At 36.2% G+C, this 16,519-nt stretch overlaps 2 protein-coding genes across 2 annotated transcripts; both read left to right on the top strand.

Annotated features, from left to right (window-relative positions):
• Positions 1–1,198: 1,198 nt before the first annotated feature.
• Positions 1,199–4,480, top strand: LOC106319110 (F-box/LRR-repeat protein 3-like). The gene is made up of 7 exons (XM_013757345.1): positions 1,199–2,086; positions 2,156–2,281; positions 2,352–2,456; positions 2,967–3,366; positions 3,447–3,576; positions 3,660–3,954; positions 4,044–4,480. Exons 1-7 carry the CDS (start codon positions 1,469–1,471, stop codon positions 4,287–4,289), a joined length of 1,920 nt encoding a protein of 639 aa, XP_013612799.1. The 5' UTR covers positions 1,199–1,468; the 3' UTR covers positions 4,290–4,480.
• Positions 4,481–10,388: 5,908 nt separating this feature from the next.
• Positions 10,389–11,198, top strand: LOC106314121. The gene has a single exon (XM_013752053.1). It carries the CDS (start codon positions 10,389–10,391, stop codon positions 11,196–11,198), a length of 810 nt encoding a protein of 269 aa, XP_013607507.1.
• The last annotated feature ends 5,321 nt before the right edge of the window (positions 11,199–16,519 follow it).

Below are 16,519 nucleotides of genomic sequence, written 5' to 3'. Positions count from 1 at the left end.
ATAGGCCTTGGCATTTTACCCGGACCCGAAGACCCGACCCAAAACCGACCCAAAAAACCCGGTTCGGATAGGAATCGACCCGATCAAATTACCCTATCGGGTCTTGTTGCAGAGGACCCGCGGGTCTTGGACCCGACCCGACCCAAACCCGAAACCCGATGGATACCCGAATTAATAATGTAAATTAAATAAAATGCATCAAGGGGAAATTGAAGACGGGTTATTCGTCTAGAGAACATGGAGGTCAACCACTAGGAGACAACAAATTGTTGTTGTATCTCGCATAGTTTAATATATATACACATTTTAATATAATAAAAATACAAATTTTGAATAAAATTTCGAATATTTTCGGATATATAAATATTTTCAGATATTTTTTTTGTATTTTTAGGTCTTTTTTAAATCAAACCCGAACCGAACCCGACCCGAAACCAAACCGAATCAGAACCGATAAATTCTAGTTATCCGAATGGATCTAACTATCTAAGACCCGACCCGACCCGGATCCGGCACGATCCGAACCGACCCGGAACCGAGAATTTGAAATTACCCTATCGGGTCCTAAACTTTTAGACCCGAAAGATCCGGACCCGAAAGAACCCGATCCGACGACCCGAATTCCCAGGCCTAGCAGATAACTCTGATATCCCGACGTGAACCGTCATGGGAAATGTGCTAATACATGACGTTGGAAACTTGCAATAAACTCGGATTATATGTTTCAAAAGCTTATTGTTTAAATGCGCGTAGTCACGTAATCGTTTTGAAATAGCAAGCAACTTGTTGAAAATAGCAGTGCATGCGGGTCCCACTTTCAACTTCTTCTTATACGGTCCAGATCGTAACTACGATCCGCCACGATGATCCCGCGTATTTCCACGTCAGACAAGGAATACTTTTATATATTTTGTTTATGATATGGTTTAGGTCAAAACAGATAGGTACGGTCGATGCACGTTATCTGGGTCCCGCAGAGGGTGCAGACCTAATTTAGGTACAGTTGAGCAGGAATCACCTGCTCCTGATCCTACAATAAAGCAATCAAAACCGCTAAAATGTCGCCACGTGTTTTATTAACAACCGTAAACAACTCTCTGACTCGAAACACCAACACTTGTGTCCGTACTAAACCAATGTCAGGGGGCGTTTTCGTCATTTTAGTTATCTTCTTCCTCGTTTTATATGACACACTCGAGGGAAACAAATGAAGTAAAGAGAGAGAGAGGTTCGGTTTTGTGTGTTCCCACCGGAAAAAAAAAACCCGAAGGTTTGACGATGAACCCGAATCTAATAACCCGTAACCCAATTCGGATCCTGGATCAACCGGTTCACCACTCTCTCCTCTATCTCCGAGCTGTCTTCCTCTTCATCCCGACTTAAAAGATCCGTACTTTTTTTTTTTTAACTTTCAGACCAAACTGAAAGTAAAAACATACTTGTCTTTTTTTCCTTGTTCTGTCGCAAAATGCCGCTGTCTCCATCCATTTTATCGGTTTTGTCGGAAGATCTTCTCGTTCGCGTCTACGGGTTCCTAGACCCGCCCTGTCGGAAAAAATGGCGACTCGTCAGCAAAGAGTTTCACCGAGTCGACTCACTGAGCCGCACATCGATCCGAATCCTCCGAGTCGAGTTCCTCCCCGCGCTTCTCTCCAACTACCCGAACCTCTCCTCCCTCGACCTCTCCGTCTGCCCCAAACTCGACGACGACGTCGTTCTGCGCCTAGCGTCCCACGGCGCCGTTTCGATAAAGTCGCTGAACCTGAGCCGCGCCACCGCGCTCCGAGCCAGGGGACTGGAGACGCTGGCTCGCTTGTGCCGAGGCCTCGAGCGAGTCGACGTGTCTCACTGCTGGGGGTTCGGAGATAGGGAAGCGGCGGCGCTTTCCGTCGCGGCGGGGCTGAGGGAGGTGAGGATGGACAAGTGCTTGAGCCTAAGCGACGTCGGATTGGCGAGGATCGTCCTCGGATGTAGTAATCTGAGCAAGATTAGTTTGAAGTGGTGTATGGAGATCTCTGATCTTGGGATCGATCTTCTCTGTAAGAAATGCAAAGACTTGAGATCTCTCGACGTCTCCTATCTTAAGGTTCGGTCTCAAAGTTTCTATCTTTGTAAGAGATTTTGAAATAATCTGACTTTTTGATTTGGATTCCAGATCACGAATGATTCGATCCGGTCCATAGCTTTACTGCCAAAGCTCGAGGTTTTAGAGATGGTGAACTGTCCGTTGGTAGATGATGATGGGTTACAGTATCTTGAGAATGGTTGTCCTTCATTACAGGTACTGTTTTGTCTTCACACAGAAAGCTTTTGTTTAAGATTCTTTATTAACTTGTAAGAAGTAAAAACAGGAGATTGATGTCACAAGGTGTGAGCGTGTGAGTTTGTCTGGCGTTGTCTCCATTGTCAGAGGCCATCCTGATCTTCAACACCTGAAAGCCAGTCACTGTGTATCGGTAAGTCTTATTGATCAAACCTAATAAATAGATATATTTTGGCCTGCGGGTTCCGTTACCGGTTTTTTTGGGTCGGTTAGTTTGAAATTCGGTTGGTTCAATTCAGATGAGATAAATTGAACCTAAATCTCGCTGAATTGAACAGAAAATAAATTTAGTTCAGTTTCCCGTTAGTTTGGTTTTAAAAATTTCTACCAAAGATTTTGAATGCGGTTAAATTTCAGCTTAAATTGATGAAAAATTAAAAAAAGAAGAAGGTTAAGCTCGGTTATTTTGGTTCGGAATTTTGGTTAAAATTAGTATAATTTTTAAATATTTGTTTTTATAGAAAACCGAACTAACCGATTACTAAACCGAGTTTTTTTTTAATTACGGAATCGAACCGAACCTCCTAACCAAACTTTTCGGTTCGGTTCAGTAGGTTTGGTTAATAACAGCAGGCCTAGATATATTGGTGGATGAACTCTCTGTGGAATGTGTAGATACTCATTACTCTTTTGTGATTCACAGGAAGTATCTCTGAGCTTCTTACATAACATCAAAGCTTTGAAGCATCTCAAGACACTATGGATCGATGGAGCTCGTGTCTCTGACTCCTCTCTCTTAACCTTAAGCTCTAGCTGTAGATCCTTAACAGATATCGGAGTGAGCAAATGTGTGGGTGTGACGGATATTGGAGTGGTGGGACTTGCACGCAACTGCATAAACCTGAAAACCCTAAACCTAGCGTGCTGCGGGTTTGTGACTGATGCAGCCATATCTGCGGTAGCTCAGTCTTGCCGCAATCTGGAGACTCTTAAGTTAGAGTCTTGTCATATGATAACCGAGAAAGGTCTTCAATCTCTCGGATGTTACTCCAAGGATCTTCAAGAACTCGATCTTACCGACTGTTATGGCGTCAATGACAGAGGTAAAACAAAGATACATGTCGATTCAAACTCATATTTGTGTGTTTACATCTCATCAGTTATGGTACTTTACTTACTGCAGGGCTAGAATATATCTCAAAGTGTTCGAATCTCCTAAGATTGAAACTTGGCCTCTGCACAAATATCTCAGACAAAGGGATGTTTCATATCGGTTCCAAATGTTCCAAGCTTCTAGAACTTGATCTATACCGGTAACATTCTTCTCTTTGAGCTAAAAGGAAAGTTGCAACTTCTTGATTCGGTTTTCTAATTGATTCTGGTTTGTTGAGTGCAGTTGTGGTGGTTTTGGAGATGACGGTTTAGCAGCTATATCACGAGGTTGCAAGAGCTTGAACCGGCTCATTATATCGTACTGCGGTGAGCTAACAGACGCAGGGGTTGAACAAACCCGTCAGCTAGAACATCTAAGTCACCTTGAACTTCGAGGGCTAAAGAATATAACCGGTGCTGGTCTAGCTGCAGTTGCGTGCGGCTGCAAGAAATTGGATTACTTGGACCTCAAGAAGTGCGAGAACATCGATGACTCAGGCTTCTGGGCGCTTGCTTACTTCGCAAGAAACCTAAGACAGGTAAATTAAAAAACATTGAGAGAATAAACCGACCGGTTTGGTTAATGGAAACAAATGTGATGCTTTGTGTCGTGTATTTGGTTTGGCAGATAAACTTGTGCTATTGCTCGGTTTCTGATACGGCTCTATGCATGTTAATGAGCAATCTGAGTCGGGTTCAAGACGTTGACTTAGTCAACCTGAACCGTGTGACTGTGGAAGGGTCTGAGTTTGCTCTAAGAGCCTGTTGCAATAGGCTCAAGAAGCTTAAACTTTTCGCTCCTCTCAGATTCTTGCTCTCATCTGAATTGCTTGAGATGCTTCATGCTCGTGGTTGCCGCATTAGATGGGACTGAAAGACACAACTTTCTTCAATGGAACTTTACTAGTAACACTTTAATGTGTTCGTATGTCTACTTGTTGTATCTATCAAAAATTCTACTATGTTTTTAAATTCGGTTTACCAATTATATGTCTACCGCTTTGGTCTTATCTTCCAACATAAACAATAGTAGTTTTATAAAACAAAAATATTATTTTGGTATTCTATGCAAAATGATCCCGTAAATTACATTTTCAAGGTATTTGAAACGTTCTATTGTAAATGCTACATGTTCACTCTAATGTATGTATGTGTTTGTTAGAATGTAAGAATCTATTCAACAAAAAAATTATATACCGAGAATTTACATGTTAGTCAGTGTTTGTTGGGAAAATTAGCGGATAGTATTTTCTTTGAGAGGTTGAGATGGAATGTAGACGATTTATATTTGTGAAAGCTTTTGTATTTGGGAAAGAGATTCTTTTACAAAGGCTTGTGTTTGGAGATTTTTTAAAGACTCTTAGAACTCTTTATGAAATGTTTTCTCTCTACTCTTTTTCTTGATTCTTCAACCGTTGTGGATAAGGCAACACACTTTTGTAATTTCGATTGCCAGGAAACAGCTCCCCCTGCAAAGGTAGTCACAAATCCTGATGTTGATTTCCTTGAATCTTTATCACCAGCCCAATCTGCATCGGTGTAACCGTTCAGCTCCAATTTTCCATTGCCAAAACATAGACACTTCTTCGTTGTGCCTCGTAGATAGCGTAGGATCCACTTAACTGCTTTCCAATGCTCCTTTCCTGGATTCGCTAGAAAGCGACTCACAACTCCTACTGCATAGGCAATGTCCGGTCTGGTGCACACCATAGCATACATGAGACTGCCTACTGCTGATGCATATGGGGTAGTCTTCATTTCTTCTTTCTCTTTCTCACTTGTTGGACTTTGCTCCGAACATAACTTGAAATGTCCACCAAGTGGAGTGTTCACTGGCTTTGCCTTATTCATGTTGAATCTCTCCAACACCCTTTCAACATATCGTTCTTGGGATAACCACAAAAGCTTCTTTGGTCTATCCCGAGTGATTTTCATTCCAAGAATCTGTCTCGCTTGCCCCAAATCTTTCATTGCAAAGGACTCTCCTAGGTCATTCTTCAATGCGGCTATTTTGTTGCGATCTTGGCCCACAATCAACATATCGTCAACATAGAGTAATAATATGAGAAAGTCGCCGCTTTCGTACCTCTTTATAAAAACGCAATGATCGTTCTTGGTTTTCTTGAAGTTGTGATCCACCATGAAGGAGTCAAACTTCTTATACCATTGTCTTGGGGCTTGCTTGAGACCGTAAAGACTCTTCTTTAATCGGCACACCAAGTCTTCTTTTCCTGGAACCTTGAATCCTTCAGGTTGCTCCATATAGATCTCCTCCTCGAGTTCACCATGTAGAAAGGCCGTCTTGACATCGAGTTGTTCAATCTCCAAGTCTAGAACTGCTGCTAGACCAAGAACCACTCGGATAGAGGACATCTTCACCACTGGAGAGAATATTTCTTCAAAATCTATGCCTTTCTTTTGGTTGAATCCTTTCACAACCAATCGAGCTTTGTATCTTGGATTTGAGCTTCTATCTTCATACTTCAACCTATACACCCACTTGTTCTTCAAGGCTCTCTTTCCTTTTGGTAGCTTCATCAGCTCATAAGTGTGATTATCATGCAAGGATTGCATTTCATCTTGCATAGCTTCAACCCACTTATCTTTATGGGTGTCTCCTATGGCCTCCTCATAGCTTTGAGGCTCCCCCTCATCTGTAAGATTAACGTACTCATCTCGATAATATCTTACAGATGGTCTTGTCTCTCTTCCAGACCTTCTTGGCTCATGTTCTTCCTCTGGCTCCACTTGAACTTCTTCTTCACCTTCATCACCATTCTGATCCATGATAGGATCCCCTTCACCCTCATCTCCAATCACTTGTTCATGATCTTGAGGCTTATGAGAATCTTCATTCCTTACAACCCTTAGCTTTGGTTTCTTTGATTTGTTGATGTCTTCGATTGTTTGATCTTCGAAGAAAACAACATCTCTGCTCCGGATAACTTTTCTGTTAACCGGATCCCAAAGCCGATAGCCGAATTCGTCTTTTGGTGATCCAAGATAAATGCACTCTTTAGTCTTAGAGTCTAGCTTGGCTCGTTCATCCTTAGGTATATGGACAAACGTTCTGCAACCGAACACCTTCAAATGGTTGTAAGAGACCTTCTTACCCGACCAAACTTCCTCCGGGACATCGCCTTCCAAAGGGACTGATGGTGTAAGATTTATGACGTCCACTGCAGTCTTTATGGCTTCTCCCCAAAATGGTTTGGGTAGTTTAGCGTGAGAGAGCATGCACCGAACTCTTTCTGTGATCGTTCGATTCATTCTTTCAGCTAGCCCGTTCAGTTGTGGCGTCTTTGGTGGTGTCTTCTCCATCCTGATTCCATGAGCTTTGCAAAACGCTTCAAAGGGACCTCGGTACTCTCCACCATTGTCAGATCGAACACACTTGAGTTTTTGACCCGTACTTCGCTCTGCTTGGGCTACAAACTCCTTGAAAGCATCAAGAACTTGATCTTTTGACTTCAAAAGGTATACCCATACCTTCCTTGAATGGTCATCAATAAAGGTGACGAAATATGATGCCCCTCCATTGGATTTCTCGGACATGGAGCATACGTCAGTATGCACAAGATCAAGAATATGCTTTCTTCTCATAGGCGTAGATGATCTTCGGAAAGCGACCCTATGTTTTTTCTGGTTAAGCAATCATGACATGGTGAGAGAGAAATACCTTTCATATCAGGAAGAAGTTTCTTGCTAGAAAGTATACTTAAACCTTTCTCACTCATATGCCCGAGTCTTCGGTGCCATATATCGATGTCATCACTTGCAACGTTTACTTCTTCCTTGCAAAGCTTGGCTTGTGTTACATATAAAGAGCCTTCTTTTCTTCCTCGAGCCATGATCAAACTTCCTTTGGTTAACTTCCATTTGCCACCACCAAAATGACTGTCCAAGCCGACATCATCGAGCTTTCCGGTTGATATGAGATTGAGTCGCATGTCGGGAACATGTCTCACATCCTTGAGAACTATCTTACATCCAGTGTTTGATGTAAGAATAACATCCCCCTTTCCAATGATCTTGCTTCTTCCTTGATTTCCCATTTGAACATTACCAAAGTCACCACTTTGATAGGTTGTGAAGAAGCTTCCATGAGGGGTGACGTGAAAAGAAGCACCAGAATCAACGATCCATGAGCTATCATCAGAGCTAAGATTACATTCTCCAACGAGATATAATTCTTCGCTCTGGTCTTCCACAATGGTGGTAGTCTTTTCTTCATGCTTCTTTGTAGGATTGAACCGGTCTGGTTTGATATTACCAGCTTGTTTGTCTTTCTTGAAAAACCGACATTCCGACTTCATGTGACCCTGTTTGCCACAGTAATAGCAAGTAACTCTCGGACGTGACTTGGATCTTCCTCGAGATTGGTCTCGTCCTCTGCTTCGGTTTTGACCACGAGTCTCTTCTCTACCTCGTCTATCAACAATGTTAGCTTCTGAATATGAACTCGAACCTCGTTCCTTCCTGCGAACTTCTTCGTTTAGAAGGCTATCAGTGACGGTGTCCATGGTAAGCTTTCCCTCCGGTGCTGAATTGCTTAGAGTGACAACTAGTGTGTCCCAACTCTCCGGTAGTGAACTAAGGAGTAAAAGGGCTTGCATTTCGTCTTCAACCTTCATATCAACTTTGTTAAGCTGATTTACAATCCCCTTGAAATTGTTCAAGTGCTCCATCATGCTCTGGCCATCCTTGTACTCCAACTTTACCAACCGTCGAACAAGAAGAGCTTTGTTTCGAGGTGTTTTCTTTTGAATCATGGATTCAAGTTTTGTCCATAATTCAAAAGCATTTGTGTAGGTAGAGACATGTTCAAAAAGAGATCGGTCGACATACTTACGGATTACGGCAACCGCCTTTCTATTAAGAATCTCCCATGCTTTATCATCCTTTCCTTTCGGCTTATCCTTCATGATGATGGGCTCATGAAAATCCTTACAATAAAGGTGATCTTCCATCATCGGTTTCCAATAAGAGAAGTTGTCCGTCGTGAGCTTGAACATGTCACCTTCAAAGGTAACGGTGGCCTCCATCTTCACTTCTTCAAAGATAACGGTAACCTTGCTCTGATACCAGCTGTTGGGAAAATTAGCGGGTAGTATTTTCTTTGAGAGGTTGAGATGGAATGTAGACGGTTTATATTTGTTAAAGCTTTTGTATTTGGGAAATGGATTCTTTTACAAAGGCTTGTGTTTGGAGATTTCTTAAAGACTCTTAGAACTCTTTATGAAATGTTTTCTCTCTACTCTTTTTCTTGATTCTTTGATGATTACAAATGGTGCTAAACACCCCTATTTATACAAGTGAAGGAGCACACTCTAACATGTTCTAGATTTCTCTAAATTATTATTTTATTTCAAAATATCTAACTCCATAACTTTCTCTCTTTTTCTACACAATTCTTCTTCTATACTTCTCCACTTTTCTCTAGATGTTTCTTCTTTTTGGACTAAGGCTTGATTGTGATTTGATTAGTTTTAGGCTTAAGGAGAGAAATCCAACAGTGTTGCTAATTAAAAAATTTAGACCAAGGGTAAGCTTTATTTTCACTAGCTAGCAACAAAGTACTAATAATTAGGGGTGGCACAATTGCTCGTTAATTGTCTCTACTTAACTCGTAAAATCGCGTACTTGGTTAGAGTCTGACCAAGTCTAGTATCAAATAATCTATTTTAATTATTTACAAATACAAAACAAATATAAGTATTAATTGGTGTAGTTTGACTTGTTATTCGCTTTTGTTAATGAGCAAAAACACGTTTTCTAAATCATAACAAAATAATTCATTTATATTTCCATTTTCATAAGTGAATCAAACATAGGTGATATATTTATATAAGCATATTGGAATTTTCTCTCTCTTATATATTCTATTTTCAGAATTTACTAAAACATAAAAACAATGAAATATTCTTTATCTATAATATTCTCAAAATATTATTTATCTCTAAATTCTAACTAATTATCAAATAATTTACCAATAATTATCAAGTAACTCACAAGTAATTTATAAGTAACAAATAGTAAAACAAGTAACTTGAAAATCCGTCGTTTTTTAGTAAGTACCTGAAATTGTAAATACTCGTTTTTAATAAATCAAGTGCAAGTCGAAATTTTTACTATTCGTATAAACCAAGCCGAATATTAAATATACCAAAAATAACAAGTACTCGGCTTGTACCCACCCCTACTAATAAGATCTATCAAATAATTTTAGAAAATCTCTTACAAGCAGACGCAATCTACTCCTTAGGACTTTATTTCCCTTAGTTGTTCATAATTTTTACTCCCAAGTAGAAGTGTAGAACAAAGAAAGTAAAAGTTGTCTACGACCAAAAAAGCTAATAATCTCACAAGTTTATTTTACCTATTTTTCTCTCATGGCAAAGAAGAAGCAAATCTAGTATGTAGTCAAACAGGTTAAGAATAGCATCATCCTCCTATAACACTGAAAGATGCTACTTTGACTAGCTAGCTTATTGGTTGTTTTTTCATTTTCAAATATTTTTGGGCCAATAATTTTTAATACCATTACACAGAAAATACCAAGTTATATAATTATATTGGTACATATTAGTTAATGTTGACCAGTGACATTTAAGAAAAAGATGACTAGTAAAACAAAGATAACTTCTAAAATGGATTGAAATTTGAAAGTGGTGGTATATATTACGTAAGAATGAGTGTAAATACAGATTGTAAAAATTATTTCCATACATCACAGGAAGACAAAATGAGTAAAATCAACACAAAGAAAGAAATAACCATATCTTCTTGGATATGGATTGAAAATGTAGCTCTGACTTTAATTAATTTTACACAATGGAGATTTTATACCGTAAGTGTTAACGAGAGATGAGGTTGTCTTCTCAATAAATAGCGTCCTCACGTCTCTGAATCTAGCACACAGAGATAAAATATCACTTGTCAGTCTAAACAAACTAAAGAAAAATATATTGATATGGAGAACCAAGTTATGTCTTCTGCAAGCTCTTCCCTGGCCCAACTCGAAAAATGCAATGACATTAACGTGGCTGTGGAGGAGTCCAAGGAGACGGCAACGGAGAACAACAATCCGGGACTAGGGTCTGATTCTCAGGAAGTTGTGTCTGAAAGGAGGAGTGAGAACCCTAGTTTCGGATCTGGTGCTGTCCCAACAGGAAACGGCTTCATTTGTCGCTTTTGCAATAAGCGGTGCTCATCCTCTCAAAGCCTAGGTGGTCACATGAACGCGCACAAGAGGGAGCTACAATGGGAAAGGAAGCGGAAGGAGATGGAACAGATGGAACAAGAGTTCCATTTTCAGTGGATGTTAAGTCAATATTCACAAGGTGATTTATCAAATGATAATAATCTTGGGAACACTTCTGAACCTTTCAAACGCATATGTACCGGCCTTTATCCATCTTTCAATAGCGGACTCATGGACATGAATATGACCGTAGTTCCTCGCATGGCTCCTACTGGCTTCTTCTCAGGGAACACTTTCACTAACGGTTCCTTTTCAGGGGGACTTGAGCCAATGCCCTCCTACAACAACTATCCCCCGATGCTCCCTAGAAACGTTCCTCCTTTTCCTCCACATAGGACTACCAATCTTCCTAGCTATTGGTATCCGCAAGAGAATGTATTGAACGAGGAGGATGTCATCTTAAAGCTAGGAAATGACAATATTGTGGAGATTGATGATGATGATGATGCTGATGCTGATGCTGTTGATCAGCCAGAAGAAGGGACATCTAAGAGCTGGGGCGCTGATCTATCCCTTTAAGTATTGTTTAATTTTCATTTTGAGGTATCATATCTATTAGAGACCTCTCTCTATCGTATCTATCTATGAATGTTGTTTTTCTCTTTTTTAATTTTATTGTATTCCCTTTTTCAATATTCCTTTCGAGTAGCATCTCTTCTTCTTTGTTGATTTGCTTTTTAATCAATTTATGATTCCTATTTTCTGCCATATATATATATCAGGAGTCTTTTTATCATTTCGGCAGTTGTCAAAATCCTTGGTTGAATTTAGTTAGGGAAGTAATTTCTACCAATGTTATGTCTCTTGATTACAAACCTTTCGATCAGAACTATTGCTTACATATCTCATAATTTTTGAGACCTGATCACCAAAACTATTTATCCACATATTTCTTAGTTAAGTTAGTCGAGTTGATATTTTAATGTTGATTTAAAGAGTGTGTGAAGAAAATTGAGTTTCAGGATACATCTAATATATTAAAACAGAATCATGTTTTATTGACTGTTTTTTGGACTATCGAAAGATTATAACGTCGTAACTAAAATCAGCCCAATTAATTATTATCTTTAATGTAACTATTTAGATTTAATTAAAATCCATTACATACAATTTTTGATTAAAAATAAACACTAACTGATTATAACCATAATCCGTACAATCTATTACCTATTCTGAAAAATGAGTAACAATAAATATATGCAAAGATCGTAAGATATAGTAGTAACTATATGTACATATACCACCCTTGTCATGAAAATTGTTCATTATTTTTCCATGAGCCATTTATGAAACACCATCTTCATGGTATTGTTGGTACAATTCTTTCCTGCACTTGATGTGCAACCCTCTGGTTACTTATTACATGTACCTCCGCCCAAAGTGTTGATTCTAGTTCTGCTATTTTAAGCGTATCTCTTGGATCAATATCCAAGTTGCTAAAAACTTTGTTGTTCCGACCTTTCCAAATATACCATAATATCCATACAAATTGGTGATCATCCATTTTTGGAGTGACTCTCCAAAAAAGATGATTCATATTTGCGAAAAGAGAACTGAGAGGGAAGATATGAGGATTCAATGGTATTTTTGAAAGTGTCCACACCTGTCGTGCTGGAAGACATTCAAATAATACATGATTTATGGATTCCTCTGGAGCTCCGCATCTTGCACAACATATATCCCCTTGTATTCCTCTTGCTTTTAGATTTTTCAGTACAGCTATACACCCTGAGAGGAATTGCCATAAGAAATGCTTTATTTTCGGAGGGCACCGCACCTTCCAACAGAATACTTTCAATATGTCCACAGTGGGTCCATAAAATTCTGGTGGTTTTTCTTTATCAGGATAGGTCCGTTCTACTTGATACCCTGATTTTACCGTCTATTTCCCATTGCTAGTGAAATATCATCCATCTCTATCTTCCAACTGATTTCTACTCAGTTAAAATCATGATATAAATTGATAATATTTTGTTTTATTTTTTAACAGATACTGAATATAAAATAACGACTTTCTATTGGTTGGTGAACCTAAAGGTTCACTCTAAGGGGTGAAACCAAAAATAACTCTCATGTAAATATGTAATAATCAATACATATATAGCCCATCCCGAGACTTAAGTTTATGTTGAGTTTCTGTTATATTTCAAGTAGCTAAAAGCTGTAAAAACTACTTTTTCTGAATTAATTTTACATATTATTCGAAAAGAAAAAAAAAGACACGAACATACTATACATAAAAACTCTTGTTAAATACTTAAGTGCATATTTTAGGCGTCGCTGCTTGCTGCTTGCTGCAGTGTCCGCAAGCCGCGGATCATGCAACCTTGAAGTTTCTGCTCATTTACTTAGGATACCAAACATCTGCAAGATAGACAAAAAGGCTCTCCATCATATCAAATTTAGCATTCTAAGCCATTTACACGGAATGGTGAATATAATTCAATTAATGCATTTCATAAAGAAGATACTTGTTTTATATATATGGATGTCAATTAGGTTGTCCACATCGTAATGGGCTTATCAAGATAGATTTTTTTTCCAAACATTATCAAAATTGATATTAATGGTTCAAACCCAATAAAATAATATCCAAATTTGACCAACCCAAAAAAACTATGATTAAATGAGCTGTTCTTAGGGTCCAAGTAATAAATTAGAAATATAAAAATTGTTTGGACGTTGATGATTTTATCTCAGATTGATTTTAACATAGATTAAATGGACTGTCTGGACGTTGATACATATAGTTGTAAATTTATAAGATTTATTTCAACCTATTAAATTTTATATCACTCTATCAATATATGTATAAACAGTTTTGGTAAAATATATGCTATTTAACAGATGTTTAAAAGTTATCAAACTGCATTATTTTAAACTGTTTATTTTTGGCATATTGTGTAAAATAATTTAAATGTACATTTATAATTATTTCTTATATCATATACAAATTTTTCTGTAAAATATGGTTATTTGAAAAAAATTTATATATTAAATTTTCTATTAAACAATACTTTATTTTGTAAATAGTTTGATTTCTATATTAGACAATACATATTGTAGAACACAATACTTTATCTTAAGATTTTAAGGTATCTCTTCTTTTTTAAAGAAAATCACCAAATATATGTAATAAAATATATGTTGGATATAGTTTTAAGATAAAATTTTGTAAGAGAAATATTCTGCAAGTATTTACATTTTTAAAAATATATATTTAGGATGAGGATATTGTTGATCTTTAATATTTCACGATTCATTAGTTGTGTGTTTAGTTTCTATTCCAAAATGGAATATTTTGCAAAAGCTTTTGTTTTTTGAGCATTAATTATTTAGTGTAAAGAAATTTCGCAAAATGTTTTGCAATAATTACAGTTTGCATTAAATTATATTTAAGATAAGGAATACTGATGATCTTAAATAGTCTATGATTTAATATATAGTTGTGTGGTTAGTTTGATTTCGAAAAATGGAATATGCTTAGCAATCTTTAGAATTGTTTGTTAGGAATATCTATGATATAAAAATATGTAAAATCCATGTGATGGGTTGAATATAGTAGATTTAAAATCTTCGTAACATTTTTATTGAACATACATTTAAATTTCACTTAATATATTAGAACTAATTATTTTATAATAAAATCGAATATTAGTTTACCTTTATGATTATATCATAATCTTACTAAATGATTATCTCAGAAATCAATTATAAATTTATCAAAACCAAAAATTAATATTCTATTGTGATAATACATTCAAATATTAAATAGTAACCCGTTTTACAGTCATGTATATTTATATTGATTTTTCATAAGTTCTAACCTATGGTAAATACATTTTACAAAATTTGGATGATACATAAAATTTAAATATGCTACATGAAATCAACATGTGTCGAGATAGCATAAGGTTATTTAAAATGTAAAACCACTATTTGAAAAAGAAAGAGTTGATTCATGTTAGGTTTAGACTCCAGTCTTCTGAAATTAATTGGTTTGGATTGATATAGTATATACATATAGTTAAATCTATATGCACACGATCTTTGCATATATTTATTGTTATACTCATTTTTCAGAATAGGTAATAGATTGTACGGATTATGGTTATAATATGTTAGTGTTTATTTTAAATCAAAAATGTAAGTAATAAATTTTAATTAAACCTAAATAGTTACATTAAAGATAATAATTAGTTGGGTCAATTTTAGATAATATTCCAAAATGAAATATGCTGCAACTTTTAGATTTTTGAGTATTAATTATTTAGTGTAAATAATTTTCGCAAAATGATTTGCAATAATTACAGTTTGCATAAAAATATATCTAAGATAAGGAATAATGATGATCTTAAATATTCTATGATTTAATATATACTTGTGTGGTTAGTTTGATTTTGAAAAATGAAATATGCCTAGCAATCTTTAGATCTGTTTATTAGGAATATCTGTGATATAAAAAATATGTAAACTCCATGAGATGGTTTGAATGTAGTAGATTTAAAATCTTCGTAACATTTTTATTGAACATACATTTAAATTTCATTTAATAACTTATAATTAATTATTTAAACTAAAATAGATTATTCATTTATCTTTATGATTATATCAGAATCTTACTAAATGATTATCTCCGAAATTAATTATAAATTTATAAAACCAAAAAATTAATATTCTATTGTGATAGTACATTCAAATATTAAATAGTAACCCGTTTTATACTCATGTATATTTATATTGATTTTTCATAAGTTCTAACATATGGTAAATGCGTTCTATAAATTGGGATGATACATATAACTTAAATATATTACATGAAATCAACATGTGTTGGGATAGCATAAGGTTATTTAAAATGTAAAACCACTATTTGAAAATGAAAGAGTCGTGTTAGTTTTAGACTCCAGTCTTCTGAAATTAATTGGTTTGGTTTGATATAGTATATATATATAGTTAAATCTATATGCACACGATCTTTGCATATATTTATTGTTATACTCATTTTTCAGAATAGGTAATAGATTGTACGGATTATGGTTATAATATGTTAGTGTTTATTTTAAATCAAAATTGTAAGTAATAGATTTTAGAAATTTTTTTACTCCATAAGACACTTTATCACTTTGGAATTTCATCCCAAGACACTTTCTACATGTGACAACCTTTGGAGCTAGTGAATGTCATCTATGCCCTTATGCAACAGAAAACGCAAAAGCCAAACCGGTCAAATTTAGTTGTTGTACCAACCTTTTTTTATCAATTCCCAACCCTAATTTCTAATTCAAAACTCACTGCCTCTCTCAACTCACCCTTTTTGCGGCGATTCTTTAGAACCTTAGATTTTCTCTTACAAACCACACAAAGGCTTTCTCGTTCCTGTTCGCCTCCAAATCACCGAATCACACCGTCTTTGTCATTCTTCTGTTCTTCAAGGTCAAGACATGCAAGGTTTGTTTCATCCTAATCTACACATTCTTTTGTCTGGATCCAGTATTATAAGCTTCTAATTGATTTCTTCAATAGCTACACCATCTCTGTCTGGGTTTTATATTCTCGATTCAAATCCATAGAACACTGATTTGTGTTCGTGGTTATTTTTAGGGATTTGGTTCACTTTTTCGTACCCAGAAAAATGATTTCACTATATGTATATACTATATCAAACCAAACCAATTAATTTTAAAAGACTGGAGTCTAAACCTAACATGAATAGACTCTTTCATTTTCAAATAGTGGTTTTACATTTTAAATAACCTTATGCTATCCCAACACATGTTGATTTCATGTACTATATTTAAATTATATGTATCATCCCAATTTATAAAACGTATTTACCA

The sequence above is a fragment of the Brassica oleracea genome, chromosome C9, assembly GCF_000695525.1.
Source record: "Brassica oleracea var. oleracea cultivar TO1000 chromosome C9, BOL, whole genome shotgun sequence".
Lineage (NCBI taxonomy): Eukaryota > Viridiplantae > Streptophyta > Magnoliopsida > Brassicales > Brassicaceae > Brassica > Brassica oleracea.
The sequence above is the reverse complement of the archived record's forward strand: the minus strand, read 5'-3'. Positions and strand labels throughout refer to the sequence as shown.